Source organism: Zea mays, chromosome 6 (genome assembly GCF_902167145.1).
Source record: "Zea mays cultivar B73 chromosome 6, Zm-B73-REFERENCE-NAM-5.0, whole genome shotgun sequence".
NCBI lineage: Eukaryota > Viridiplantae > Streptophyta > Magnoliopsida > Poales > Poaceae > Zea > Zea mays.
In genome coordinates this window covers 173,366,292-173,389,554 of record NC_050101.1, presented here as the reverse complement: position 1 = coordinate 173,389,554, position 23,263 = coordinate 173,366,292, and the positions used below count along the sequence as shown (strand labels likewise).

At 42.9% G+C, this 23,263-nt stretch overlaps 3 protein-coding genes and 1 non-coding gene across 10 annotated transcripts; 2 read left to right on the top strand and 2 right to left on the bottom strand.

Annotated features, from left to right (window-relative positions):
- Positions 1–3,426: 3,426 nt before the first annotated feature.
- Positions 3,427–5,421, top strand: LOC100284901 (60S ribosomal protein L28-like). Of its 4 annotated transcripts, none has more exons than XM_008649728.4 (4): positions 3,427–3,574; positions 3,969–4,144; positions 4,269–4,432; positions 4,966–5,414. In XM_008649728.4, exons 2-4 carry the CDS (start codon positions 3,997–3,999, stop codon positions 5,083–5,085), a joined length of 432 nt encoding a protein of 143 aa, XP_008647950.1. In that variant the 5' UTR covers positions 3,427–3,574; positions 3,969–3,996; the 3' UTR covers positions 5,086–5,414. The 4 variants fall into 4 exon arrangements, with proteins under 4 accessions (XP_008647950.1, XP_035815533.1, XP_020394607.1 ...); XM_035959640.1 differs by having other exon boundaries at positions 3,458–3,574; positions 4,030–4,144; XM_020539018.2 differs by having other exon boundaries at positions 3,510–3,574; positions 3,993–4,144.
- On the top strand, positions 4,722–4,812 carry LOC111589591 (small nucleolar RNA R24). Its single transcript, XR_004850956.1, has one exon. It is a non-coding gene; the product is annotated as a small nucleolar RNA R24 (small nucleolar RNA).
- A 2,172-nt stretch (positions 5,422–7,593) lies between the features above and the next one.
- LOC103630670 (DUF1639 family protein) lies at positions 7,594–14,099 on the bottom strand. 2 transcript variants are annotated; one of them, XR_004850391.1, is made up of 5 exons: positions 13,758–14,047; positions 10,436–12,485; positions 9,560–9,860; positions 8,400–8,477; positions 7,594–8,310 (listed from the first exon to the last, which is right to left on the bottom strand). XR_004850391.1 is itself a non-coding variant. In XM_008651721.4 (5 exons), the coding sequence occupies exons 2-5, from the start codon at positions 12,472–12,474 to the stop codon at positions 8,260–8,262; spliced, it is 693 nt and encodes a 230-aa protein (XP_008649943.1). In that variant the 5' UTR covers positions 12,475–12,485; positions 13,758–14,099; the 3' UTR covers positions 7,594–8,259. The 2 variants fall into 2 exon arrangements, 1 of the variants encoding a protein (XP_008649943.1); XM_008651721.4 differs by having other exon boundaries at positions 12,212–12,485; positions 13,758–14,099.
- A 3,768-nt stretch (positions 14,100–17,867) lies between these two features.
- On the bottom strand, positions 17,868–19,694 carry LOC100382992 (uncharacterized). Of its 3 annotated transcripts, none has more exons than XM_008649871.4 (2): positions 19,459–19,694; positions 17,868–19,370 (listed from the first exon to the last, which is right to left on the bottom strand). In XM_008649871.4, the coding sequence occupies exon 2, from the start codon at positions 19,189–19,191 to the stop codon at positions 18,001–18,003; it is 1,191 nt and encodes a 396-aa protein (XP_008648093.1). In that variant the 5' UTR covers positions 19,192–19,370; positions 19,459–19,694; the 3' UTR covers positions 17,868–18,000. The 3 variants fall into 3 exon arrangements, with proteins under 3 accessions (XP_008648093.1, NP_001384451.1, NP_001384450.1); NM_001397521.1 differs by having other exon boundaries at positions 17,870–19,287; positions 19,459–19,603; NM_001397522.1 differs by having other exon boundaries at positions 17,868–19,604.
- Between the last annotated feature and the right edge of the window lie 3,569 nt (positions 19,695–23,263).

Below are 23,263 nucleotides of genomic sequence, written 5' to 3'. Positions count from 1 at the left end.
GCGGGTACCCACGGGTTACCCGCGGGTTTTATCTCCAATATACTTATTCTTTTTATAATCAATAAGTATCGTAATGATTAATGAGATCATGGTCTAAAATTTATGTAATGAACAACGAGTTCATGATTTGGTATAAAAAATATTAGTAGAGAGAATTAAATACAAATAATAAGTTGTATAATCAAGTTACCTTGCACTAAGTTATACATCCACCACATATAACGCTAGTAATAACTATAAGGCCCCGTTTGTTTCGTTGGAATTGAATTCCATTTTAATAATTATAATTTAAACAAAACTAATTAAGTTTATATATTTATATATGTAATATATTTATATATTATCCTAAATCATATGAGAGAGATAGTTATATACTACATTTATGTTATAGCAAAGCAAGTAGAAGAGTGCGCTATAAGTTGTGCATTGAAAAAACAACATGTAAATCTATAGAATCAATTTTCAACTCTCACCCTATGAATTTGAGATAGGCTTATATGATAACTTTGGAAAGTGGTGGAATGTTACATTCTAAAAAAATAGCCTATTCCATTAGTAAGATTCCAATTCCTCAAAATGAAAGGAAACAAACGGGACCTAATAGTAAGCAAGCAACACACTCACCAACTACTTATTACATTCACTATTTGATAAAAAATAGGAAGTAAATAGGTAGATAACAAGTTTGTTGTTCGTTTATAAAATAAAATGACAATATACACTAGGTTTGATCGGGTTTAAAAAACCCACGGGTTCACGGGTTTGGGTACTATAGGAACAAACCCGTACCCGTGAACCCGTCGGGTATACATTTATGCCCATTAACAAACCCATGGGTATGAAAATTGACCCAAACCCGTACCCTAATGGGGTAAAAACCCATCGGGTTTTGGGTTTCGGGTACCCATTGCCATCTCTACATTTGGCGCTCTTGAGACAATCGTTTCGAGATGAAAAAGAGAAGTGTCGGGACTAGAATTGTTTGTTTTTCACCCAAAACATGTTTTCCAGTTAGTTTTAGCGTTCTTTTGGAAACACTCTTGCGACAATCGGGCGCGCACGCGAAGGTGTGCACGTGCCTCTGAGGTCTAGGCTAGTACTGGGCATTGGGCTGAGTCGGATCAGTCCGGTCCAAGGTCATCGTGCTTCGTGCCAAACAGGATCGTAACTAGGGCTGGAAAAAAAGCTCGGGCTCGGCAAGCCGGCTCGAGCTCGTTGAGGCTCGGGCAGGCTCGAGCTGGCTCGCGAGCTGCCAGCGAGCCGAGCCGAGCCGGTTTCACAAGCTCGTAAAAATCCCGAGCCGAGCCGAGCCAGCTCGCACGAGCTCGCGAGCCGGCTCGCGAGCCAAGGCCACAGTCCAATACGGGCGCGCACCAGCAGCGGACTAGCGGAGGCGGAGCAGCCCAATACGGCCCACAAGCAAAGCAACCGGCCAAGCCAAGTAACCAACCGCCCAAACCCCAACCCGCCAAGCCGCCCCAATTCCCCAAACCTAACCCTAGTCGGCTACTCCCGTACTCCCATGCTCGACGGACGGTGCCACGGCGGTGCCCACTGCCCGGTGCTCGGTGAACGGCTAGCGGCTGGCGAACGGCGAGTCGGCGACCGACGAGTCGGTGTCCAGCGACCGTGAGTCCGCGTCCGCCGCTGGCCCGCTGTGGCTGCGGAGTGCTGACGACCTGCCAGCCCCGCCTGACGCCGTGACGCGCACGGCGCACGCGCCAAACCACTCGCCCCGCCACGCGCGGCGCGGACGTGCCCGCGACACGCCGCCTGAGCCCTGAGTCCTGACGGCTGACGCCTCCCTCTGCCTGGCCGAGACACCGACGCTTCCCTCTGCCTGGCCGAGACGCCGACGCCGACCGCTTGGCTGCTCATCCACTGCTCGGCTGCACGCCTGCACGACCGGTGGCCGCCGATCCTGCCCTCCTCGGTCCTCGCTCGTCGGGCTCGGTTCCTCATCCACCGGTGAGCATCCTCAATTCCTCGTCCACCACTTGACAGCAGACTTGCAGTTGCAGTTAACACATTATGTATTGTTGAATGTTGATCATGAATTGCTAGGTTATGGAATCTGGTGTGCAAGGGAAGGATGTGAATCAAAGTAATGAGATAGATTCAGAAAGCAATTCATTTGACAAGAACGATGACATGTCCGAGGATGAAATGACCGTCCTAGGTGGGAGAGAGATTGATGTTGTGGAATCAAATAATGAAGACAAAAGAAAAACTAAGAAAAGGCGTAAGGGGGTGAAAGTAAAGGATAACAACTCTAAATCCAAAGTGTGGGAAGTTTTTGATAAAGTGACTGTTGGAGATGCATCCGAGGATGGAAAGAAGACATTAAAGGCAAAGTGCAAGTATTGTAAGAAAATGTATGCCTACATGCAAGGGTCAACGACATCAACATTATCGAGGCATATGAAGAGTTGTGGGGCATATTCAAAGCATTTGGAAAAGAAACTAGATCAATCTCTTCTCAACTTTGCTCCTTCAAAGTTGAGAATATATGCTGCTGGTTGATAGCATATGTTAATATATGCTGATATATGCTGCTGGTTGATATATGTTAATATACTTTTGGTTGATATATGCTGCTGGTTGATAGCATATGTTTTTATATTGCTTGGCTGCTTGTATTTTAATCAAAGGAATTTCCTTTTATAATGCAGTCACACCGATTATGCAAATTTGGTATACTTATTAATTGTTTGTATTTTTATTCATTCATGTAAGCTGATGTGTGTGATGCCGGGACAGGCTCGCGAGCCAGCTCGAGCCGGCTCGCGAGCCGTACCCGAGCCGAGCCGAGCCTATTTTGGCAGCTCGTTGTATCAGCGAGCCGAGCCAGGCTCGAGCCTATTCAGCTCCGAGCCGAGCCTTGCTCGGCTTGGCTCGTTTCCAGCCCTAATCGTAACAGTAAAGCTCAAAAAACTTTTGGACTATGTCGTGCCAGCCTAAAGTAAAAAAACAGTGATCTAGTCCGGCTCTAAACCATGTCGTGACTTCATTGGGTCGTGCCGGTCCAAGCCTAACCCGTACATTTGACCACATAAAATCAAAATATTACAACCATATAAAATTTATAACATACTAAATTAAAGATATTAAACAATTTTAACATCATTTGACCACATAAACTTCAAATATAACAACGATATAAAGTTGATATCTTACTAAACTAAAAAAATTAAACAGATTAGACTTAATTAGGCAGTGCCGGCCCAAGCCCGATCTATCTATGCGAGTCGTGTCAGGGACTCGACGGGCCGAAATTTAAGGTTTGGCTTAGGCCCACCCGACTCATATTATTTCGTGCCGGGCCGTACTTTAAGCTCATATTTTCGGGTCGTGTTCTTGCTGGCCCGAAAAACGCGGCCCATATTCCAGCACTAGTCTGGTCTGGTGCTATGTCTCGTGCAGCCCAGTTAAGCCCACGAATCGATCGCTAGAAACTAGGGTTTACGAGCACGCCCTGGTATAAAAGAGGCGAGGGTCACTGATGCAGGACCTCCCGCAGCCGCCACCTCAACCCAGGAACAGAGCGAGGCGACGCCGCGGCACCTCTTCTCCGGTAAGTGAGATCGCATATCTCGTCGCATGCGGCGAAGAATTTTTAGGTCCGGTAGCTTGTTCTCTGCTTTATTCGTGGTGAAGTTTGGGCGGTTCGAAGTTGATGAATTGCTTGTACGATTCGACTGGGGGTTTGTCGTGCTTATTAGGCACGATTCGTCGTTGGTTAGGTGGCTGTAGCATCCCTGCTTCTGTTTTGCACTTTCTATGCGTATTTTTGCACTCTATATGTGTTAAGGTTGACTTAAATCTGATTATTCGCTCGGTTAGATTTGGTATCCTCATAGTGTGTAGGTCTATCTGTCTTAGAAATACTAAGTCAAATGTTCCGCATTAGCTTGCAACCCAAAGTCTTCCGCAGATAGTAATGATATACGGAATATCACATTTGGCAGTTGATATTGATTATTTAGGCGAAGGGAAATGGCAACCGTTCCAGGGGATCTGATCTGGCAGGTTGTGAGGAAGAACAACTCCTTCCTTGTGAAGCAGTTCGGCAACGGCAATGCCAAGGTGCAGTTCACCAAGGAGCCGAACAACCTCTACAACATCCACTCCTTCAAACACTCGGGTATGTTGCGTCCTTCAAAGTTTCTGGATTGTCTAATTGTCGTGTATATGTAACACCTGTGATCTTAGTAATAAAAATAATAAATGGCTTTGTGCTTACTGCTCTGGCTGTTTTGTTCTGTTAGGTTTGGCGAACAAGAAGACTGTGACGATCCAGCCAGCTGCAAAGGACTCGGCTGTGGTCCTCTCTACTACCAAGACCAAGAAGCAGAACGCACCTGCGAAGCTCAGCCACAAGTCTGTGATGCGCAAGGAGTTCCGCAAGATGGCCAAGGCTGTGAAAAACCAGGTACTAGCACATGGAATCACATTATGCTTGATTGTACGGTAATATGGCAGTGTTTGTTTTGCTACTGCAATGCGTGGCTTTTTTATGTATTGGATATTGTTTCCAACACATGAAATTTGTTGCTGTGATGAGCCATAACAAGTAAGAAGACCAACTGATCAACTGGATATTGGTTTCATATTCCTCTATTTAGCACTGTTTTAAACATTATGTGTTGGTTTGTAAGATAATTGTTTTGTTCTGTTGCTTGTTTGGTGTTATGTGGATTTTTCTTGTTAGATTGATTCTCCTCTCTTTATGAGCCATAACTTCTAAGAAAACTAACTGATCAATTGGTTCTTCAATGAAATATAAGCTGATACGCTTGCCTTCTGAGCTGTTCTTGCAGGTTGCTTAAATCTTGTATGATTAAGTAACAATAGCAATATTTGGTGCTTCAGTTTCTGAACACTAGTATTGGCCAATATGTCTTAACTTGTTAGCCCCATCTGATTGCTGAAAAGTCTAATTTGCATTTTGTTTTTGCCTTGCAGGTTAGTGACAACTACTACAGGCCTGATCTGACCAAGCCAGCTCTTGCTAGGCTAAGCTCGGTGTACCGCAGCCTCCAGGTTGCCAAGTCCGGTGTCAAGAAGAAGAACAGGCAGTCCTAAGCGCTAAGTTTGTGTTCTGTCAGGGGGCATGTTGGTGCTCGTAGTCCCAGCTTATATTTATCTATGTTCCAACAGTTGAGACTTGTTAGAACTGAGCAAACCATGTTAAGATGCTGCTGTGTGTCATTCCTTAAAAAAATTGCCTTGCACTTTGTGATTACTGTCTCGTTGCTGTGTGTCATTCTATGACAAATCGTTTGTCGCTTGATTGTGCTTTGTTTGTAAACTTGCTTGTCGTGACTAGCACTTGTTATCGCATTTTTGATTGGTTCTGTAAACAATATCCGATAAACAAGATTAGTATCCTGCACGAGTGCATGTTTAAACTATTTTTAACAATATCCTTTATATCTCTTCTTTATATTCCCTCTTCTTTTATCCCTCCTCTTTGGCAGATTTTTGTACATTTGTACCCTAAAGTATCTTATACAAAAGTTTGGTTTAATCTGCTGTTTAAAATGTATTTTAGTTTGGTTTAATCTCTCTCTATATAAAAGATGGATGGATGTCCTCTAAAGTGAACATAGTCAGAATGGCTAGAGAGTGAGAAACTTGTTCGGCTGCAGCCTCATCTGCTAGAGACAAAATATAGTCCGAATGGCTAGGCTGCAGCGGTGCAGCCTCATGTACTGTAGCTTAAATCTATAGTGAGAAGTCACAGTCAATCTGCAATCTGCAGCGAATAAGCTGAGTAGCATAAGGCTTTGCAATAACTCAAGAACACAACACCAAGTCTCGAAACAAGAACATAAGAACTTATAACAACTTAAGGACACAAAGCACCAAGTCTCTAATTCAAATCGATCAAATGTGGCGGTTGTGTGGCTTTAACCGCTTGAGATTGAGATGTTGAAGTCAATGTATGGATGTTTGGTGTAACTCCATCTTTAATATGTTGGTTGGAGGTGTATTTATAGCCTTAAACTATCCAAATAGGCGTTGGAGTGGTTGTACACAAACTACATAGTCGGGTGGCACACTGGACCTCAAACAATATCGTTCTGGTGCATCATCAGACTTCTGTAGCAGACCGAACCTTGCCATGTCGGATCTAGCCGTTGAAATCTGAAACTAGCCGTTGAACCTAGACGGTCTGGTGCGCTACTGAACCGGTCCAGATAGCTAGCTGATCGAAGTCCAATTTACAACCTCTTTGCGTAAGAAGTCTGGTGTGCCACCGGATTGTCCAGTCTACCTGTTGAACACGTTCAACCTTCTCTGCGTAAGTGATTCGGTGCGCCACCAGACCGGTCCGGTGCTCCCAAGCTCTAATTTTTTTTTTGGCAAACTTGTCCAATTCTTCTCCAATTCAATTTGACTGGCTTTGATGATGTTCTTACGATTTAGACAAACATATCTAGAGACTATTCAATCATTCTAAGTCACAAAACTTGTACATTTTAAGTTTCTTTAACTTATATTCTGGTTTTGGCTCAAGCTAGGTTAAAAAGAGTGATTTATTGAAACTGAGCTATCCAACTGTTTTACTTGTACCAAATGGGCTCCTAGGGGAATTTAGAACTTATCCAAGGTATAGAACTCTTGATAGTTCATCTATTCGAAGTTTTACCCCTTTTATGTGAGTTTGAGCTATTTTGATTTAGAAACTTTGAGATTTGATCTTATGAACATGTGAATTAAAGACTTGATAAACTACTTAGTTCATATGGTTGTGATGGTTATCAAGCACCAAAATAAATATAGAAAATGGTTTGAGATCATTTCCCTTTCAATCTCTTCTTTTTTTTTGTTATTGATGCTAACACAATAAAAACAAATAGAAATTTCAGAATTATAGTTAATTTGTAAACTTTCATATGTTCATAAGATACTAAGTGAAAAAAGTTCTTAAGTGAATATGAGTTTTTTATATGATTAAACATTTTGGACCTTTTTGCACCACTTAGAATTTGATTTTGCAAAGTTTTGAAAACTTTTGAAGGTCTAGACTATTTATAAATGTGTGAAGTTTTTGAAAAGTTCTCCTTTCTCAAATGTTTTGACCAAGATGATTTCTCTCATTAAACATTTTTGCAAAGAATTTACCTTCTGTTAGCTGTTAAGAGGGTTCTCAGAGAAATTCAAAATAAAAATAAAAACAAGTGGTGTTGCGGCATTTGATTTGGCCTAATAATTTCCTTCTTTTGGTATTAAGCACAAAAAATAAGTAAATTTGTATGGCCTTTACAAGAAAGATATAGCAATTAGGTACATGAGTAAGGGATCTTTGATACTGATCAAATATGAAAGGAAGCGCTTTCCATGTTTTAAAGAGGGTATATAGAGATTCCTTTTTACTGGCTATTGATGTTTTTTATTTCCAACTATCATATTTTCTTTAGCTAGCAAAAGGAAATATCATGGTTAGAAAAAAAATAGGGGTAAAACTAGAACATAACACCGTTATTGGTCTGAAATAACCGAAGTGTTAAATAGGAAAAAAGTTTTCTAGTGTCTAATATGAATTTCTCTCTTTTTTAGACGAAAATAGTAGGTCTGTATAAAATATAAACTAATAAAACTACTGAAACTTTCAAAATTAAAAGTCTGCCTGTTTTGAATTACACATCGAGTTCCATTGGACACTACTGAAACTTTCAAAATATAAACTATAAACTAACAAATCTACTGAAACTTTCAAAATTAAAAGTCGCCTGTTTTGAATCCACCCACACTGGAGTGTTGAACTTTTTCTCATTCTCCTGAATGGAATATACACTGAACCTTTATACAGCACCAAGTGGGAAAAAACATTAAGGAAGGCCCTTTCATATTCATACTAACTTTTGTTGTCAGACAACCCGGCAAACTAGACGCGCCAGGACTGGCTAGCTTCGCGATCACGCTAATATTTGGCAGCGCGAAATTAGCATGGGAGGCTTGCAAAACAGCGTTGCTGCTTTACAGAGGGAACTGAATAGTAATGTCCAGGAATTCCAGCTCCTGCGGCTCTCTTCTGTTCTTCCATGCAGCTTCCTGACATTTCGGCCGTCCTCCGATCTCCATAAGTCCTTTTGGAACAAACTGATCTCCAGTAGCAATCACGAGAAGTGGCGAATCGTTGATACGGCCATTCATTCCATCAGGACGTTTTCTCGTCGGCCTCCATCTGCAGGATCTGTCCTGGCCTTCTTTCTAATATTCAGCTTCTCATGTTCAGTGATCTTCTTTTATTTATTCCGAGTCACTGTCCATGTCGTGCATAGCTTTCAATCCCCTGGGGCGCTGCAAAATCAGTTCAAATGTAAGCTTACTGAATGAATTCCTGCAAGAGTATGAAATTGATAGATATCAACACGCCACAATACACCTACCTTCTTGGAAACCTTCTTCTCCCGGACTTCATATCTTTCAAGAGTCAAGTCACATAGCCACGTTCCTGGGCATACAAACTGCAGATGAACAATATTTAGGCAAGAATCACAGAATGGTGTTTTTTTCTCAAGAGATACATATAGAAATGCTAGACAAAGTTTTCTTAAGCTTAGTTCCAAGGATGCTTGGACCTTAAAACAAATCACACAGGAGTAATATTCTTTTCACTCAAAAAAATATTAGACACGAATCAAATTGGAGCAAAACAACTCTGGCCCAATACCAGTAGCATATTAGCTAACCAATAAAACAATCGCAACGTTGTCTGATGACATCAAGACTAGTAGGAAATTCTGCAGTTTCAAATAAGAGCAGTTGCAGTGATAGTAGGAACCAGCAGTGCAACTGTGCAACTCATCAAGCATTGAGGGGACAACCAGATGGCAGGCATCAGCTTTTAGACATACTTATTTGCTTCATACAGAAGCATGCTGTGGTGCTAATGTACTATGGGTGATTCTCGGAAAGCAAATCAAATGTCCAGGCATCCACCGAGCACTATTTTATTTGCAGGTCTCCAGTGTTCAGGGGACAGATCTGACAGTGAAGAGGCGGGCCTGTGGTTCATGTGACCTGAATGGCTGTATCTATTAATAATAATGCACAACCGAAGTTATTTACAAAACTGGTACAAAATTATGTTTTCCAACGGTAACCCTACAGTTTGGAGTATACTTTTTAATGAACATGCACAGTACTGCTGTCTATTGGTATTTGCATATTATGAGTATGGAATCTATCTGCGTGAATCAATGTATATTTTTCTGTTAATCCCTCTCTGTTAAAAAAAGAATCCTAGATTTAAGACATTTAAAAAAAATCAGTTTGACGAAATTTATAGAAATTACTATCAACATTTATGTCTTCCATTCCAACAGATTTACTATAAAATATATTCTATAATAAATGTAATAGTTATTTAGTTTTTTTATATATTTCGACAAATTTAAAATTATTTAAATCCTCGAAAATAAAGGATTGTATTTTTTGGGGGACGTAGAGAGTATTACCATGGACAGCAACATAAACCCTATGCATATTTATGTGGATCAATTGCATTCAGTTTAACAGAAAATATGTATGAGAGGGTCATACATACATTGACGGTTCTCTGGATGACCTTAGCTCTTTTCTTGGGTCTTTGAGGCAGCTTGGATCCTTTGAACACCAGGAAATCCTCTTCCTTTTCCCTGTTTGACAGGGTGATTTCAAACTTCGGCCAGATGGACCCCTCACTCCCTGATGAAGAGCCTTTCTTGTCATCCGGATAGGTCTGTGGAACTCCGTTGTTGTTGTTACCTCTACCAGGGCACTCCCTGTCTGGTGAAGCAACTGTGTGGATCCTGTCATTCTGTCGTTGCCGTGCTGGCAATTTCATGATTGCAAACTCTTCTGACTTCCTACAAAATCAGTAACAACATAGATTAGAAAGGAACACAGAGAAGAACGCCTAAGTATCAGTTTTAACCTATCCAGGGAAAAACATCTTGTTACTCTAAATCATCCGTAAGACCTACCAAAGAAGAAACATGATAATGAGAAGGAAGCGACAGACGCTAAAGGTGTTCACATATTGGAAAAGTATATGCATACAAGATATATTTCTACAAATTTGATTCATTGAGTTTTCCGGTAAACATAGAATGCAAAATGCAAGATTTTTTATATTTTTAAATGAAAAGGGGGCATAATAGTGCAGTTCAATCTTTTGGCAAGAACGAGGGTGTTCAAATGGTTTGTTTTAAAAATGAAAATTAAATGCTTTTAACCCTCAAGCAATTAACTTCAACATATGATTAAATTCTGGATAGGCAGACTGCATAAATTCATGATTCACCTCCAATTTTGGTAAGAGGGACAACATAGAAGGCAAAAACTTCCACCTACTACCTATATCAATGCTCCGTGCTGTTCAGACAACAAGCTACGATTTCGAGGAGGCAAAAGGAAGAGCAATGGATGAGTAGGCCCTCACCATCCACTTATACATGCGGTGGTGACTGATAAGATAAAAAAACTTGACCTGCAGGGTAAAACAACCAACAGGCATTGCCTGATAAAAACCTTTCACATAGATCAAGAAAAACCTCGAACCTCCTTTCTTACACTCTGTAAATAGTGCTGTGTACAATACAAAATAATATTTTCTATATCCATGCTTACACGGTGGCCACATTGCCCATAAGAATGTGGGCTGGGCCTTACACCATGCTTTGGCGCATAGTCGGACGAGAGGATTTCTTTTACTCAGGCCACGTAGTTGAATCCAGGTAAGTCACAATATCAAAATCTGGAATGGAGCCGCTCCACTCTCCAGATCTGGAATGAAACCGCTCCACTCACGTGGCTCTCCAACCAAACGGACCGCCGCTCCACTCTCCAGATCTGGAATGAAACCGCTCCACTCACGTGGCTCTCCAACCAAATGGACCGTAAGAGTCCTTTCTTGTTTTCTTTGGAATCCAAAAATAGTCACAAAAATGTAGTTGATATGATGTGCGTAGAGTCCAAAGCTATCAACATATAAGGCAAAGAACACAGCCATCAACATTTAGAGAACACTGATAAGGAATTAGACAGCAGTCTCGTAGTTCTTTTTTCGCAAATAATTTCAGGGAAGCAAAATCACAAATCAGTTTGAGAAAACTGTACCAACAAAAAATGGTAAGTCATGTCCAGAAATCAAGTTGGCACATAAGATGGAACTCTGAAAATTTCAGAGAATAAATCCAAATACAGATATTCAGCTGGATCGATGGAAGATGGAGATAAAGAGACCCTGTTGGTCCTTAAACTCCAGACATCGATCTTACCAGGAATGAAAAGGAGAGGAGATAAGCCATGCAAGCTTCTAATTTCAGAGTTCGTAACCAATAACACTAACAGCTACTTCTAGCCTTCCAAGGCCACTTTTTGGGGAAAAAAGAACAGGCCCAGTTTTAGCTATGCAAGCAAAAAACCAACATATACTGAATTCGGCAGTACTGGGTACGGAAGAGGAAGTTGGACCAATCACCACCATATGCCAACCCATGCCAATGGCAATCACTGTTTCGACTACACGCGAGCTCCTCTAACAGAAAACTAGAAACTTTGGTATTTTCAGCTCTTCAGGAAAAAAGACGGACCACGTCTTAGACCCCGTTTGGTTAGATGGACTAATATTTAGTCCCGTTTAGTCCATATTTTGCTAAATGGAAGGACTAAATTAGGAACTAATTGACTTTAGTATTTAGTTCCTCACATGGGTGATAAAAGGGACTAACATGGGTGATAAAAGGGACTAAATGACAACATTTATCCCTGCCTAGAAAACTGGTATCATACCCAGGAAACAAGAAAATAAATATTTTGGTATTTATTTGTTGCATTAAATGTATTTAGAATCTGTTTAGTTACTACAACAAACAGGGTGTAACTAAATGTTAGTCTCTAGACTAAATTTTAGTCCTAGGACTAATGGAATCAGACGAGTCCTTAGAATTTGAGGTCCAGATAGTCCGTTGTCCACATTCATTCAAATTGAATTTCTCTTCAAATCAAAACCGAACTAGATCAGACAACTGCTTTTCTTGTCGACGCCACGTGCCCAGGACGACATCACGTGACATCCAGTTGTTGCTTTACCAAATAGCCCAAAAAAGGGTATTAGTTTAACGAGTAGCCACCAAAACAAAGCAGCCATGCAGAGAGCCGGCACACGTAATGGGCACGAACGATAGAAAAAAAATAACTTAAGAAAGGCACAGACCTGAGAACGCGGTGGTGGGTGTGGCCGGTTGGGTGGTGCTGCGCGGCTGCGGCTGCGGCCGCGGCGCGGCGCTGGCTGATGGCGGCCTTCTCGGCGGCCGCGGTGGCGGCGGCCTCGACGTCGCGGCGCTGCACCTTGACACAGCGCAGGCGCTTCCGGTTGCCCCACTGTAACAGCAGGTCGCGCTCGGCAGCGGTGCCTCCGCCGCCGCTGCCGCGCGAGGATCCCCGCGTGCGGTAGTGGTTCCTCGCCTCTTTCTCCATTTGGCGACGAGCTGAAATTCCATGTAGAGGAAGAGATCAGATGCTGGAAAAAATTAGCTCATAACATATCAGGTCATCAAACAAAAGGGGGATCTCAAGGCCAGAGGATAAATCATCTGCTTTATTAATTCTCTGCATAGATTGGTGCAGAGCCACGCAAAGGAGGATTGATTTGCAATTTTGCTAGGGACGAGCCATCGTCAAATTTCAGTTTGATTTTACCAAAAAAAGTAGGCATGTTGGAAACGGACAGTGATTTCACTGACCAATCAAATCCAGATATAAAACAGGACGACCACTGAATTCCAACTCGACTTTAACTGACTGATCACATATGGTGGACTGCTGGCCTTCTGATTGGACCCATGACAGATCAGATCATCAGAGGAAGCTAAAAGAGATCGAATTGGACTAAAAATGTAATTAAGCTCAATTTCACTCATTAACCCCAGAGACAAGAGTAAAATCGAACAAAACAAGCAATCAATTAAATGAAATACTCTTTAGTGTATTGTATACAGTTACCCAATTTTGCGTTCTCGATAATTCAACAAACAAGTGGAAAGGAAATTTTGAGAGAGCGACAACACAATTTGGGATAAGAACAAGAAAGACCAATCAAGCAAGGAAGAGGATAACTTCCTTGTAGAAGGGGAAAAGACTGAAATGTAGACTTGACGAATATGATGCAGATCGCCGGACAAAAAAACAGGGGAAAACGGAGGAGATCCAAACCACAACCAGCAACCAACCTGAACAACTTCAAACTCTGCTTCCTTGTCTGACGGAATAACCAAGGAACACCAAATGGATTTGGTAAAGATTGTCAGGAAAATCGTTCGATCCGAGATAACCAACTCCAAATCACGAGAATCGCAAGCAAAGTAGCTCAGATTGCGCTTGGTCGCAGCGCGAACTGATTCAAGTCATGCCGAAATGCAGCTCCCGGAGAATTGAATCCAAATAATCCATTTGAGATATCCCCGTACCTCATATGGGATCCCGCAACAGAACCAGAAGAATCCCAGCACAGGAAGACGACTGAAAGTGGGTGAGAATCCAGTCCCAGCAAGAAAAAAGGGATGGACCGTTCAAATCAAATAAGCACCCAAAACTGTATACAAAAAGAATTTAAACAAATCACGAAATCCAAAGCGAAACTTCCCACCATGGTGCCAGCCTTCAAAACCCAATCCGCACCAAAATTACAGCTGCGAACAGCAACGATCTAGGAAAAGGGCAAAGGAACCGCAGTTTAGCGGACTGGGAAGAGCAGTATCTACCTTCAAATACTAAGCGTCAATTCACCTTCCAGCTCTATTAATCGTCCTCGGCTTCTCTTCTCCACTATAAGAATACAGATCAAGCAGAGGAACGGATTCTTCCTTCAAGACAGAGGTTTCGGTGGTAAGCGGAAGCAGAGGAAATTCCGGACGACCCCCTGTGCTGTGTGCCCCCGAGTTCCTCCCTTCCCTTCCTCTCTGGATGCCAGGTGAGGAGGGAGAGGAAGAAGAAGGCCTTCGCATTTTTATATGCCTTCTCCGTTCTCCCCCGCTCCGCCCCTGAACCGTCGAGCACCCCAGAGCCGGATCCTGTCGCGGCTGCGCCGCGGGCCATCTATCGCCGCTGATCTCACGCTGGACTGCCTTGATCGTCCCAGCTCGTCACTCTTTTTTTGCCTGCTGGGCTGGGACTGGGAGGTGGCCAGATTTTACTTCCTCGGATGAGCGACTTTGGTGGGCTTTGGCCCTTGGATCCGGCCGGTGTCTAGTGGGCCAGCCCAATATCTTGCTTTGACTAGATAAAAAGACATTGACTGCGGCCCAGTTTTGCCATGAACCGTAAGGCAAAATTGCATAGGTTAGGCTATCTCTAACGAGAAATATAGTTTTAGATATATTTAGCCATTTACATATTAAACAGTATATTTAGCCACCTCTTGCGAATGCATGACCTGTTGTCCTGTTGGAGATATATACATAGCGCTACAGTGATACACTTTTGTCATTTTGCTGGTCTGCTACGACTCTTGCTGGTTCATCCATTTTCTACATATACAAGAAAACACATGTATTGCTATTTGCATAGACCTTCTACAGACAGGCGGAAATCAAATTTTCACAACCAACGCTCTACATCTGATGCTACAGTATCAACAGGGGTGGACCGACGTTCACTCAATTTTCTAGGTATAGTGTATTTTTTACCTTATTTGTTGTAGTTACAAAGATTTACTCCCTCCGTTTCTTTTTATTTGTCGCTGGATAGTGTAAAATTGCACTATCCAGCGACAAATAAAAAGAAACGGAGGGAGTATTTATTATCAGCATTTTATTTAGCCCCCACTCAATATTTGGGCTGGGTCCGTCCGGAGTATCAAACAACGCCACACAGTGTTCTAACGAACAGTGACGATACTGTGATGAACAGTACTTTTTACGAATCATTGCTGGCAGTGTTTGTTTCAAATGATACATGAGAAAATACAGATAAAAATAAAAAACGGCGAACAATTCTATACATGGATAGAAGGGCGTTCTGAAGATCCAAACATGACTTTGAGTGCTAGACGTATAGGTTCTAGATTATCCAAACTCTCTCTCTCACACACAATTAATCATATCAAGGGTTCTAGAGTGTCATATATTTTTCGATAACTTTTAAGGCTAGTTTAGGAACCCTATTATCCTAAAGAATTTTCATTTTTTAATAATTTATTTTCTCTTGAAAAAATAGAGCTTCCAAACTAATCCTTAGAAAGAAAAAAAAACAGCCTCCTTTAGTGTATCTACACTCATTCCGGAAAGTGACATCTGCAGTCCTAAACCATCGCTGACAGCTTACTGTGTGTTTGTTCTGCGGATAAGCAGAGTCTGGCTATCCTAGTCTGTTGCTTATAGCCAAGCTTCTATGAGACAGGCTTAACGTACACAAGAGAATCATGTTCGATTAGATGTAGACGTGTAGTTATGGTGGTTATACTCCTGGTATAGACATGTCAAATATTTAATTAAAATACATAAATATATGTAAAATAACAATCTACATAAATTATATGTTATGGTTGTTAATATAGTTTTAAATAATTTATTAGCATCATTAGTATATGAGTTGTTATGAAAGTGTTATTTGTTTTATGAAACATATCATATGTATTTTGGTACTCATGTATGCTGTCACGACATTAATTAAATCTTACTATTAATATTTTGGTTGATGTGGAGTAATGTAGAAACATATATACGATTAATTTATTGCCTAAATATTTTTTAAATGGAAGATGATGATAGTTTAGATGTACATTTGAGAAGATATTTTATTTTTCTAATAATGAGATGTAATTTTTAATCACAGAAAAAAATAAAAATAATATCTGAATAAGTATCCATTTTCATCCCTGAATACGAGATCATAGGAAAACATTGTCAGGACACAACTCTGGCCTTTGGAATTCCTCCTCGACATTGAGCACAATGCTAAAGAATTTTCGGAGAAGCACTATCGGAATCTGGCTCTTTGCCGAGTGCTCGGCGCTTTGTCGAGTGTTTTCTATCAGACACTCGGCAAAGTTCAACTCTTGGTAACAATCGCGTTTACCGAGAGCAGGACTCTCGGCACAAGAAGATACTCGGTAAAGAAGGAATATCTGGGCACCGGTAAAGCTTCTTTGCCGAGTGCTACGACCCTGACACTCGACAAAGAAACTGACAAATGGGCCCGCTTGTGGCCTCGTTGTCGAGTGCTAGCCTCGCGGACACTCGGCAACTCATCTAATACACTCGACAAAGGGATACTCTTTGCCGAGTGTCACCTAGTACACTCGGCAAAGACGTCATCTCCATTACCAGCCGCCGTGATGACAACTTTTCTTTGTCGAGTACCTAATAACACTCGGCAAAATCTTTAACAAGTGTCCAATAAAAAGCACTTGGCAAATAAGTCATTGTCGATACATAGTTAGTCAAGCTCTCTTTGCCGAGTGTCACTTCGTCGAGTGTTTTTCAGGCTTTGCCGAGTACTTCACTCGGCAAAGAGGCTGATTCCCGTTGTGAAGGCCCGTTGACCAAAGAGGATGATACATATCATATGGTCACAACTCACATGCATGTGAACAATGCAGATAAAAGGCGGTTTTGTCCATGAGTCCGAAAATACTACTACTTGCATCTAAAAACATCTCTGCAGCATCATCAATTCAGCAGCATCATCAATTCAGCGTGATTGCATTTTTCACCGATAAAAAACCACAGAGAGGAGATTAAATTAAATCGTTTTGATTATTATTCCTCCGAAATACAGTAAAGCTTTATTAACCTCAAAACCCAGTAGCTTTATTAATATTTTTTAAAATGGAAGTTGATGCTAGTTTAGATGTATATTTGAGGAGGTATTTTATTTTTCTAACAATGAGATGGTAATTTTTAATCGCAGAAAAAATAAAAATCATATCTGAATAAGTATCTATTTTCATCCCTGAATACGAGATCATAGGAAAACATTGTCAGGGCACAACTCTCGCCTTTGGAATCCTCCTCGACATTGAGCAAAACGCTAAAGAATTTTCGGAGAAGCACTACCGAAATCTAACTCTTTGCCAAGTGCTCGGCGCTTTGCCGAGTGCTTTCTATCAAACACTCGGCAAAGTTCAACTCTCGGTAACAACTGCGTTTATCGAGAACATGACTCTTTGCATAAGAAGACACTCGGCAAAAAAGGAATATCTGGGCACCGATAAAGCTTATTTGCCGAGTGCTACGTCCCTGACACTCGGCAAAGAAGTAGGTTTTGCCGAGTGCCTCATAGAGCACTTGGTAAAGATAGTGACAAATGGGCCCACTGGTGGCCTCATTGCCGAATGCTAGCCCGGCGGACACTTGGCAAAAAGGAAAATTCTTTGCCGAGTGCCACCTAATACACTCGATAAAGGGATACTCTTTGCCGAGTGTCACCTAGCACACTCGGCAAAGGCGCCGTCTCCGTTATCAGCCGTCGTGTTGGCAACTTTTCTTTGTCAGGTATCTAGTGACACTCGGCAAAGTCTTTGCCGAGTGTCCGATGAAAAGTACTCGACAAAAAAACCGTTGCCGATACACAGTTTGTCGAGCTCTCTTTGCCGAGTGTAACACTCGACAAAGCCTTCGCCGAGTATTTTTCAGTCTTTGCCGAGTGCTTTTTAGAAACTCGATAAAGAAGCCGATTCCGGTAGTGAATGTCCATCGAGAAAAGAGTTTATACATATGGTCACAACTCACATGCATGTGAACAATGCAGATAAAAGGCGGTTTTGTCCCTGAGTCCGAAAATACTACTCCTTGCATCTTAAAAACATCTCTGCAGCATCAGCAATTCAGCGTGACTGCATTTTTCACCGATAAAAATCCACAGAGAGGGGATTAAATTAAATCGTTTTGATTATTATTCCTCCGAAATACAGTAAATCTTTATTAACCTCAAAATCCAGTAGCAGTACTGCAGTACTTCTCTCATATATCGCTCACTCACATCAATGGTTACATTATTGCATCGCTACCGGTGCATGTTCCTACCGGGTTTTACGTAGCCGTAGCCCCCAATGGCGCCATCGCTTCCAAAGGCAGCACTGGTGCCACCGTCGACACCGAGGCACCCCGTGTAACTCTGCGGCAGGAAGCTGCTGTCGTTGTAGCCACCATTACTACTAGGGTTTGCCCTCTCCAGTGCCTTGACCTGCGACTTGAGGAACTTGAGATAGCCGGCCGCCTCGTCGAGCATGGACGCAGTGTCCATCCGGCTACCGCCCGGCACGAGCCGCTGCAGCACGCGCAGGCGCTCGCTCACCCTCTCCCGCCGCAGCCGCGCCGCCACCGTCTGCGGGTCGCTCGAGATCCGCACGTTCCTGCGCCGCGGCTTGTTCTGGGACGAAGACGGCGGCTCGCCGCCGGCGGCCCCGCACACGAGCTGGTGCACCGGCCGCATCGCCGCCGCGCGGTAGATCATCTCCTTCACCTGCGCTATTGCCTCCGAGTCCGGCTCGTACCCGTTCCCGTCGCCGACCGACGACGACCCGCCTCCTCCGGCCGCATGGTTGCCGCCGCCATGCCCGGCGACCGTGGCGCTGGTCGACGAAGACGACGTCGCGGAGTCGCGCTTCGTGCCACGCCGCGGGGCTGCAACCTGCCCCTCCGCCGTTTTCGTCGTGGCTGTGGCCGACGCCGCGGCTATTGCAGGGTACTTGCCGGCCAGCTTCCGCTTCGAGGCGCAGGTCGGCGACGCAACCTCCGTGTCATGGCCTCCGCCGCTGCCGCCGTACGTGTTGGACTCGCCGGAGGAGATGTTGCCGTAATTGCCGCCCGTGGTGCTGCTGTATCCGGAGAAGGCGTTGCTCGACGCGGTGGGCTGCGCGGCGGGCTCCTCGGCGACGACGACGGCGTCCGAACCGCAAGCAAACGTGTCGAGGAGGCTGCAGTCCAGTGCGCCGGTGACGCTAGCGAGCATATCCGCCGTGTCCAGGCCCATGAAGGCGTCGGAAACGGAAAGACTCACGCCGCCGTGGCAGGGCACAAGGTTCTGGACAGCAGGGTGCGACGAGGGCAGGTTGAGGCCGCCATGGTCAGAACGGATGTCCAAACCGCCGCCGCCTAGGAAATCACCGAGGAGGCCGTCGTCGTCGTCGTCCCGGCGGCTTGGCAGGCATAGCTCTGCTGCATACTGCATATTCCAGCCGCCAAAGTCCTCCATGATCTGTACGCCGCCGGCGTGACTGACGGAGCCTGCCTCTGCCCTCAGGCAAGAAGACTTGGTACAGGTTTAGTGGCTGCTGCAAAAAGATTGCAGCTTCGTGCAAACAGAATGAAGAAACACAAGATCATCTTTCAGTCAGTACCAATTTGTGAGGCGGTTTGCAATTACAAATTCTCCTGCAGTGAACACATACACAGAGCAAAGCAGAGAAGAAACAAGATCATCTATCAGCTAGCTAGGCATGCAAATGCAATACGTCAGTACCTGACCTGCCTCGCAAATCGCAACAGCAGACTAATCGAGGAATTGGTTAGGTGATGCAGGTGCAGACCGCCTGCACCGATCTGTGACTGACGAGTTCTGAAGACTGCAGTGCAGTGCCGGCCTGCAGGGTAGCGAGGATGGTCCTCGATCTACTCCCAATGGATAGCTGTGCAGATGGGCGACTTTTATACACGACTTTGCTGTAGCGCAGTAGCGCTGGCCAAATTTGTTTCCTTTTTCGGTAGGAGAGGCATCTTGTGGCCTTGTGGGGGCACTTGCCGTTGGTGGCTGACGGAGGATAAAGGGTGAGCAGTTGGTGATTAAATTCCTTCCTACTCAAAATTAAATAAAAAATATTTAATCTGTTTTAATTCTCTCCAATCTAGATGTAAACGGACAAGGTCTAAAGACGCCTCCAATTTCTATGGTAACTTTTTTTCTCTCTGTAAGCTAGGCTGATGCAAATGCAATAGTTAAGCATCTTTTATTAAAAAAAGTATAAAAATAGGTTCTACTAGAGAAATTGTTTATGCCTCTTGCGGAACAACCTAGAACTATAAAGTTCCAAATGTATGAATTGTATAAAAATAAAGGTACTTTTAGAGAAAATACAAGAGAGGCATTTATTTGGATGCGTTACAGAGCAAACACAGGAATGTTCTCTTTTGGCAGGAAGAACTTCATACATAGAAGAGAGAAGTATTATGCATTGGACATCTTAAAGCAATCGTAACCACAATGTTGGAGCTCAGTTTAGAAACATACAATTCAAGTCAAATATTCAATGGAGGAAATAAATGTTTTCCCCCCCAAAATGTTCCAGCAGGAAACGTTCCTATATGAATCCAATTATCCTACATATAATCCCTTTCAATTCCTTCATTCCAAAGGAGATCTTTAGCTCTTTCTTAGGTTTGTTCCATGATTAGAGAGAAAGGAAAAAAGGAGGACTGATCTTGCTGGAGGAAAAAAAAGGATAAATAATGATGCCATAACCTCCAGCTTTGTGCTGCTTGTTGCTTGTATGATATGCTACAGAGGTGACTTCTGCATTTTGTATATGTATTGGAATTGGACACTATTGGTTGGTGCATCCATGGAACTTTGGAGCTTTGTGCCAGAGTTACGTCACATGATAAGGCTAATGATGATATAGGACAATGTATTGATGTATATAGCTTCTCTGCAGGATTTGTAGGGTATACAATAATGCTCATGAGTTTTATCAGTTTCACATTGGAATCTATAGATCTTAGCGACTCCATTATATGTTCCTTTCATTTTAAATTATAAAATCCTGTTAGATTTTTAGGTTTTTTTTGCTAATATTGTATACTTAGATATATACTTTATTTAGATTAGTAAAAAACAAACATGTCTAAAAAAATTAAAAGTCTTATGATTTAGAACAGATGGTGTAGATTTTTTAGTCTCTTTTACTCGTAAAAGAACAAAATGGCAAGCACAAGCTGAGGCGTATTTCTGAAAACTGAAATAGATGCGATGTATGTAGATAAGAGCACAAAATTCAGCTGGACGCGAAGATAGAGCAGCATGACGAAAGAAAAGTAGAAAACAATCGACAAGATGTTGTATTTAATGCATTTTCTTTGTTCGGCAAAGCAAGATCACGCTGAAGCAGTCTATGTGCACGGTGTGCTGAGAGGACCACACACGCAGACAAGCTGATGAGGATGTGGAAACCGATTGCAAGATAAAAGAGTCCCCTTACAAAAAGAACAAAAAAAACAAAGAACATGGTGAATAGATAAGGAATGATATAGACTCTATAGCCGTACAGTATTTCTATAACGACCTAGGGTATATTATTTTGTTACCTGACCTAGGGGTATATTATTGTTACCTGGAGCTGGTAACAGGATGTTTGTAATAATAATGTGTCAACGCTCGATGGAAGGTTTACATTGGCTATTGTCCATGGTATGACTTGGTAAAGGATCCTGGTCAAAGAGCCCCATGCACCCTGAATCGATTACCGATCTAGCCCCTCAATGTTTTTCATGGTGTAAGAGGGTCTACCAAATAAGCCCCCAAGATCTCTCACACCACGGAACACATAGCAGGATAAGTTCCAAGGGACCCTTATGCTCTGGTTCAGCTCACATATAAGTCCATGTGCCCCTTGCACCCTAGGGTACCTCACAATAAACATCCAAGTCAGCTCGCGCTCTAGGACACCTAGTAGCATAAGCCTCCATAGTTTCTTGCACTCGAGGCACCTCATTAATAAGCCCCTCGGGACCCTAGCACCCTGAGGCACCTCGCTAATAAGTCCTAGGATCCCTTGCACTTCGAAGCATCTTGCTGGATAAGCTCTCAAACCCATACGTCCTAGGGTACCTTACGCCTTGGGCACCTTACCATATAAGGCCTGAGGCCCTTGTGTCTTGAGGCACCTCACAAAATGCCCATGGCCCCCATGCCCAGAGGGGTATAGATTTGGCAATCCCTCAAGCCCACAAAGGACTGCATGAATACCAGGGATACATTGGGGGCTATACATTACCAAAGTGTGGGCCCCAACCTGGCAAAGCCTAGAAGAATGTTGCAAAATAATGACACTACAAATAAGTATAATTATAAGTATAAGCGAGTGGTCGTGAGCGAGGAGGGTGTGCAGGAGAAAGCAAGGAAGGAACCAGTGTCCTCATAAACGCATATTTCACATTGGCCAGACTATCAGTCGATGGTATTAGTTAATTCCTATCGGCATTTACTTCCAGTCGATGGGAATTAATTGATTCCCGTCGTCTAACAACGTGGCGGCCGGAATTACTATACCTTCCATCAGCTCAGAAATAGTCAACATGGATTAAATAACTCATGCCGACTTTTCTAAAAGCTGACGTGAGTTACCCTGGCTGACGGGGACTTCCCTCATTCCTATTGTGTGCTTTAGCTAAACAAATGGAAAAGATGGCTAGAATGGACAAGTTTAGGAGACATTTATATTCATAATCAGCCAATAAGTCACTATATTGTTTTTATGTTGAATACGTATGCATCGAACTGCCAAATGTCTAGGCCTTGGACCAAAATCCACAATCCAACAAGACTTAATGGTTACAATGACCTCACTAGATTAGATTTAGCCATCGGAGAACCTATCTAGCGTATGGTCCAACGACACCCGTAAAACCAATCTAACACGCTAAGTTCTTCTATGGAATGTCTCTAGAAGGCGTAGGACTAGGGCTAGAGCACCATAGTGCAACATTGGTTCTATTCATACGGTCTAGTGCCCAACAGAGCTAACACTAATTGCTAGAGGCATAGCATGCAATTTGACATACCAAATCTCCAAGGTCTAACAATCCCTCGGGTCTAGCATCTCCACTTATGGGCATCAAACCATACTCAATGGTTTAACAACCCTATCTTCTATTTCAAAATATCTATGAATTAGGTTTGTTTCAAAAGCTTTCGGTGCCTATTCTGAGCTATCCAATGTTAAATTAACAAGTATGCACCACACCTAACACATTAGACTCACCTAGATCAAGGTATTAGTTCATACCCCATTTTATAGTACAGTCAAAGGAAAAAAACAAAGTATTAAAATACTACAAGCATCTCTAAACTAGAGATGGCAATCTGGCGGATAGGACACGGATATATGATTCATGAATCCATACTCAATCTATACATGTATCCATATACACTCATGGGTATGGATTTGCACCCATACTCGTCGGGTATCTGCTACCCGATAGATATCCGTTACCTGTCCACCCACTACAATTTCAACATCCAACACCAAACAACAATTTGTCCCAATTGAACA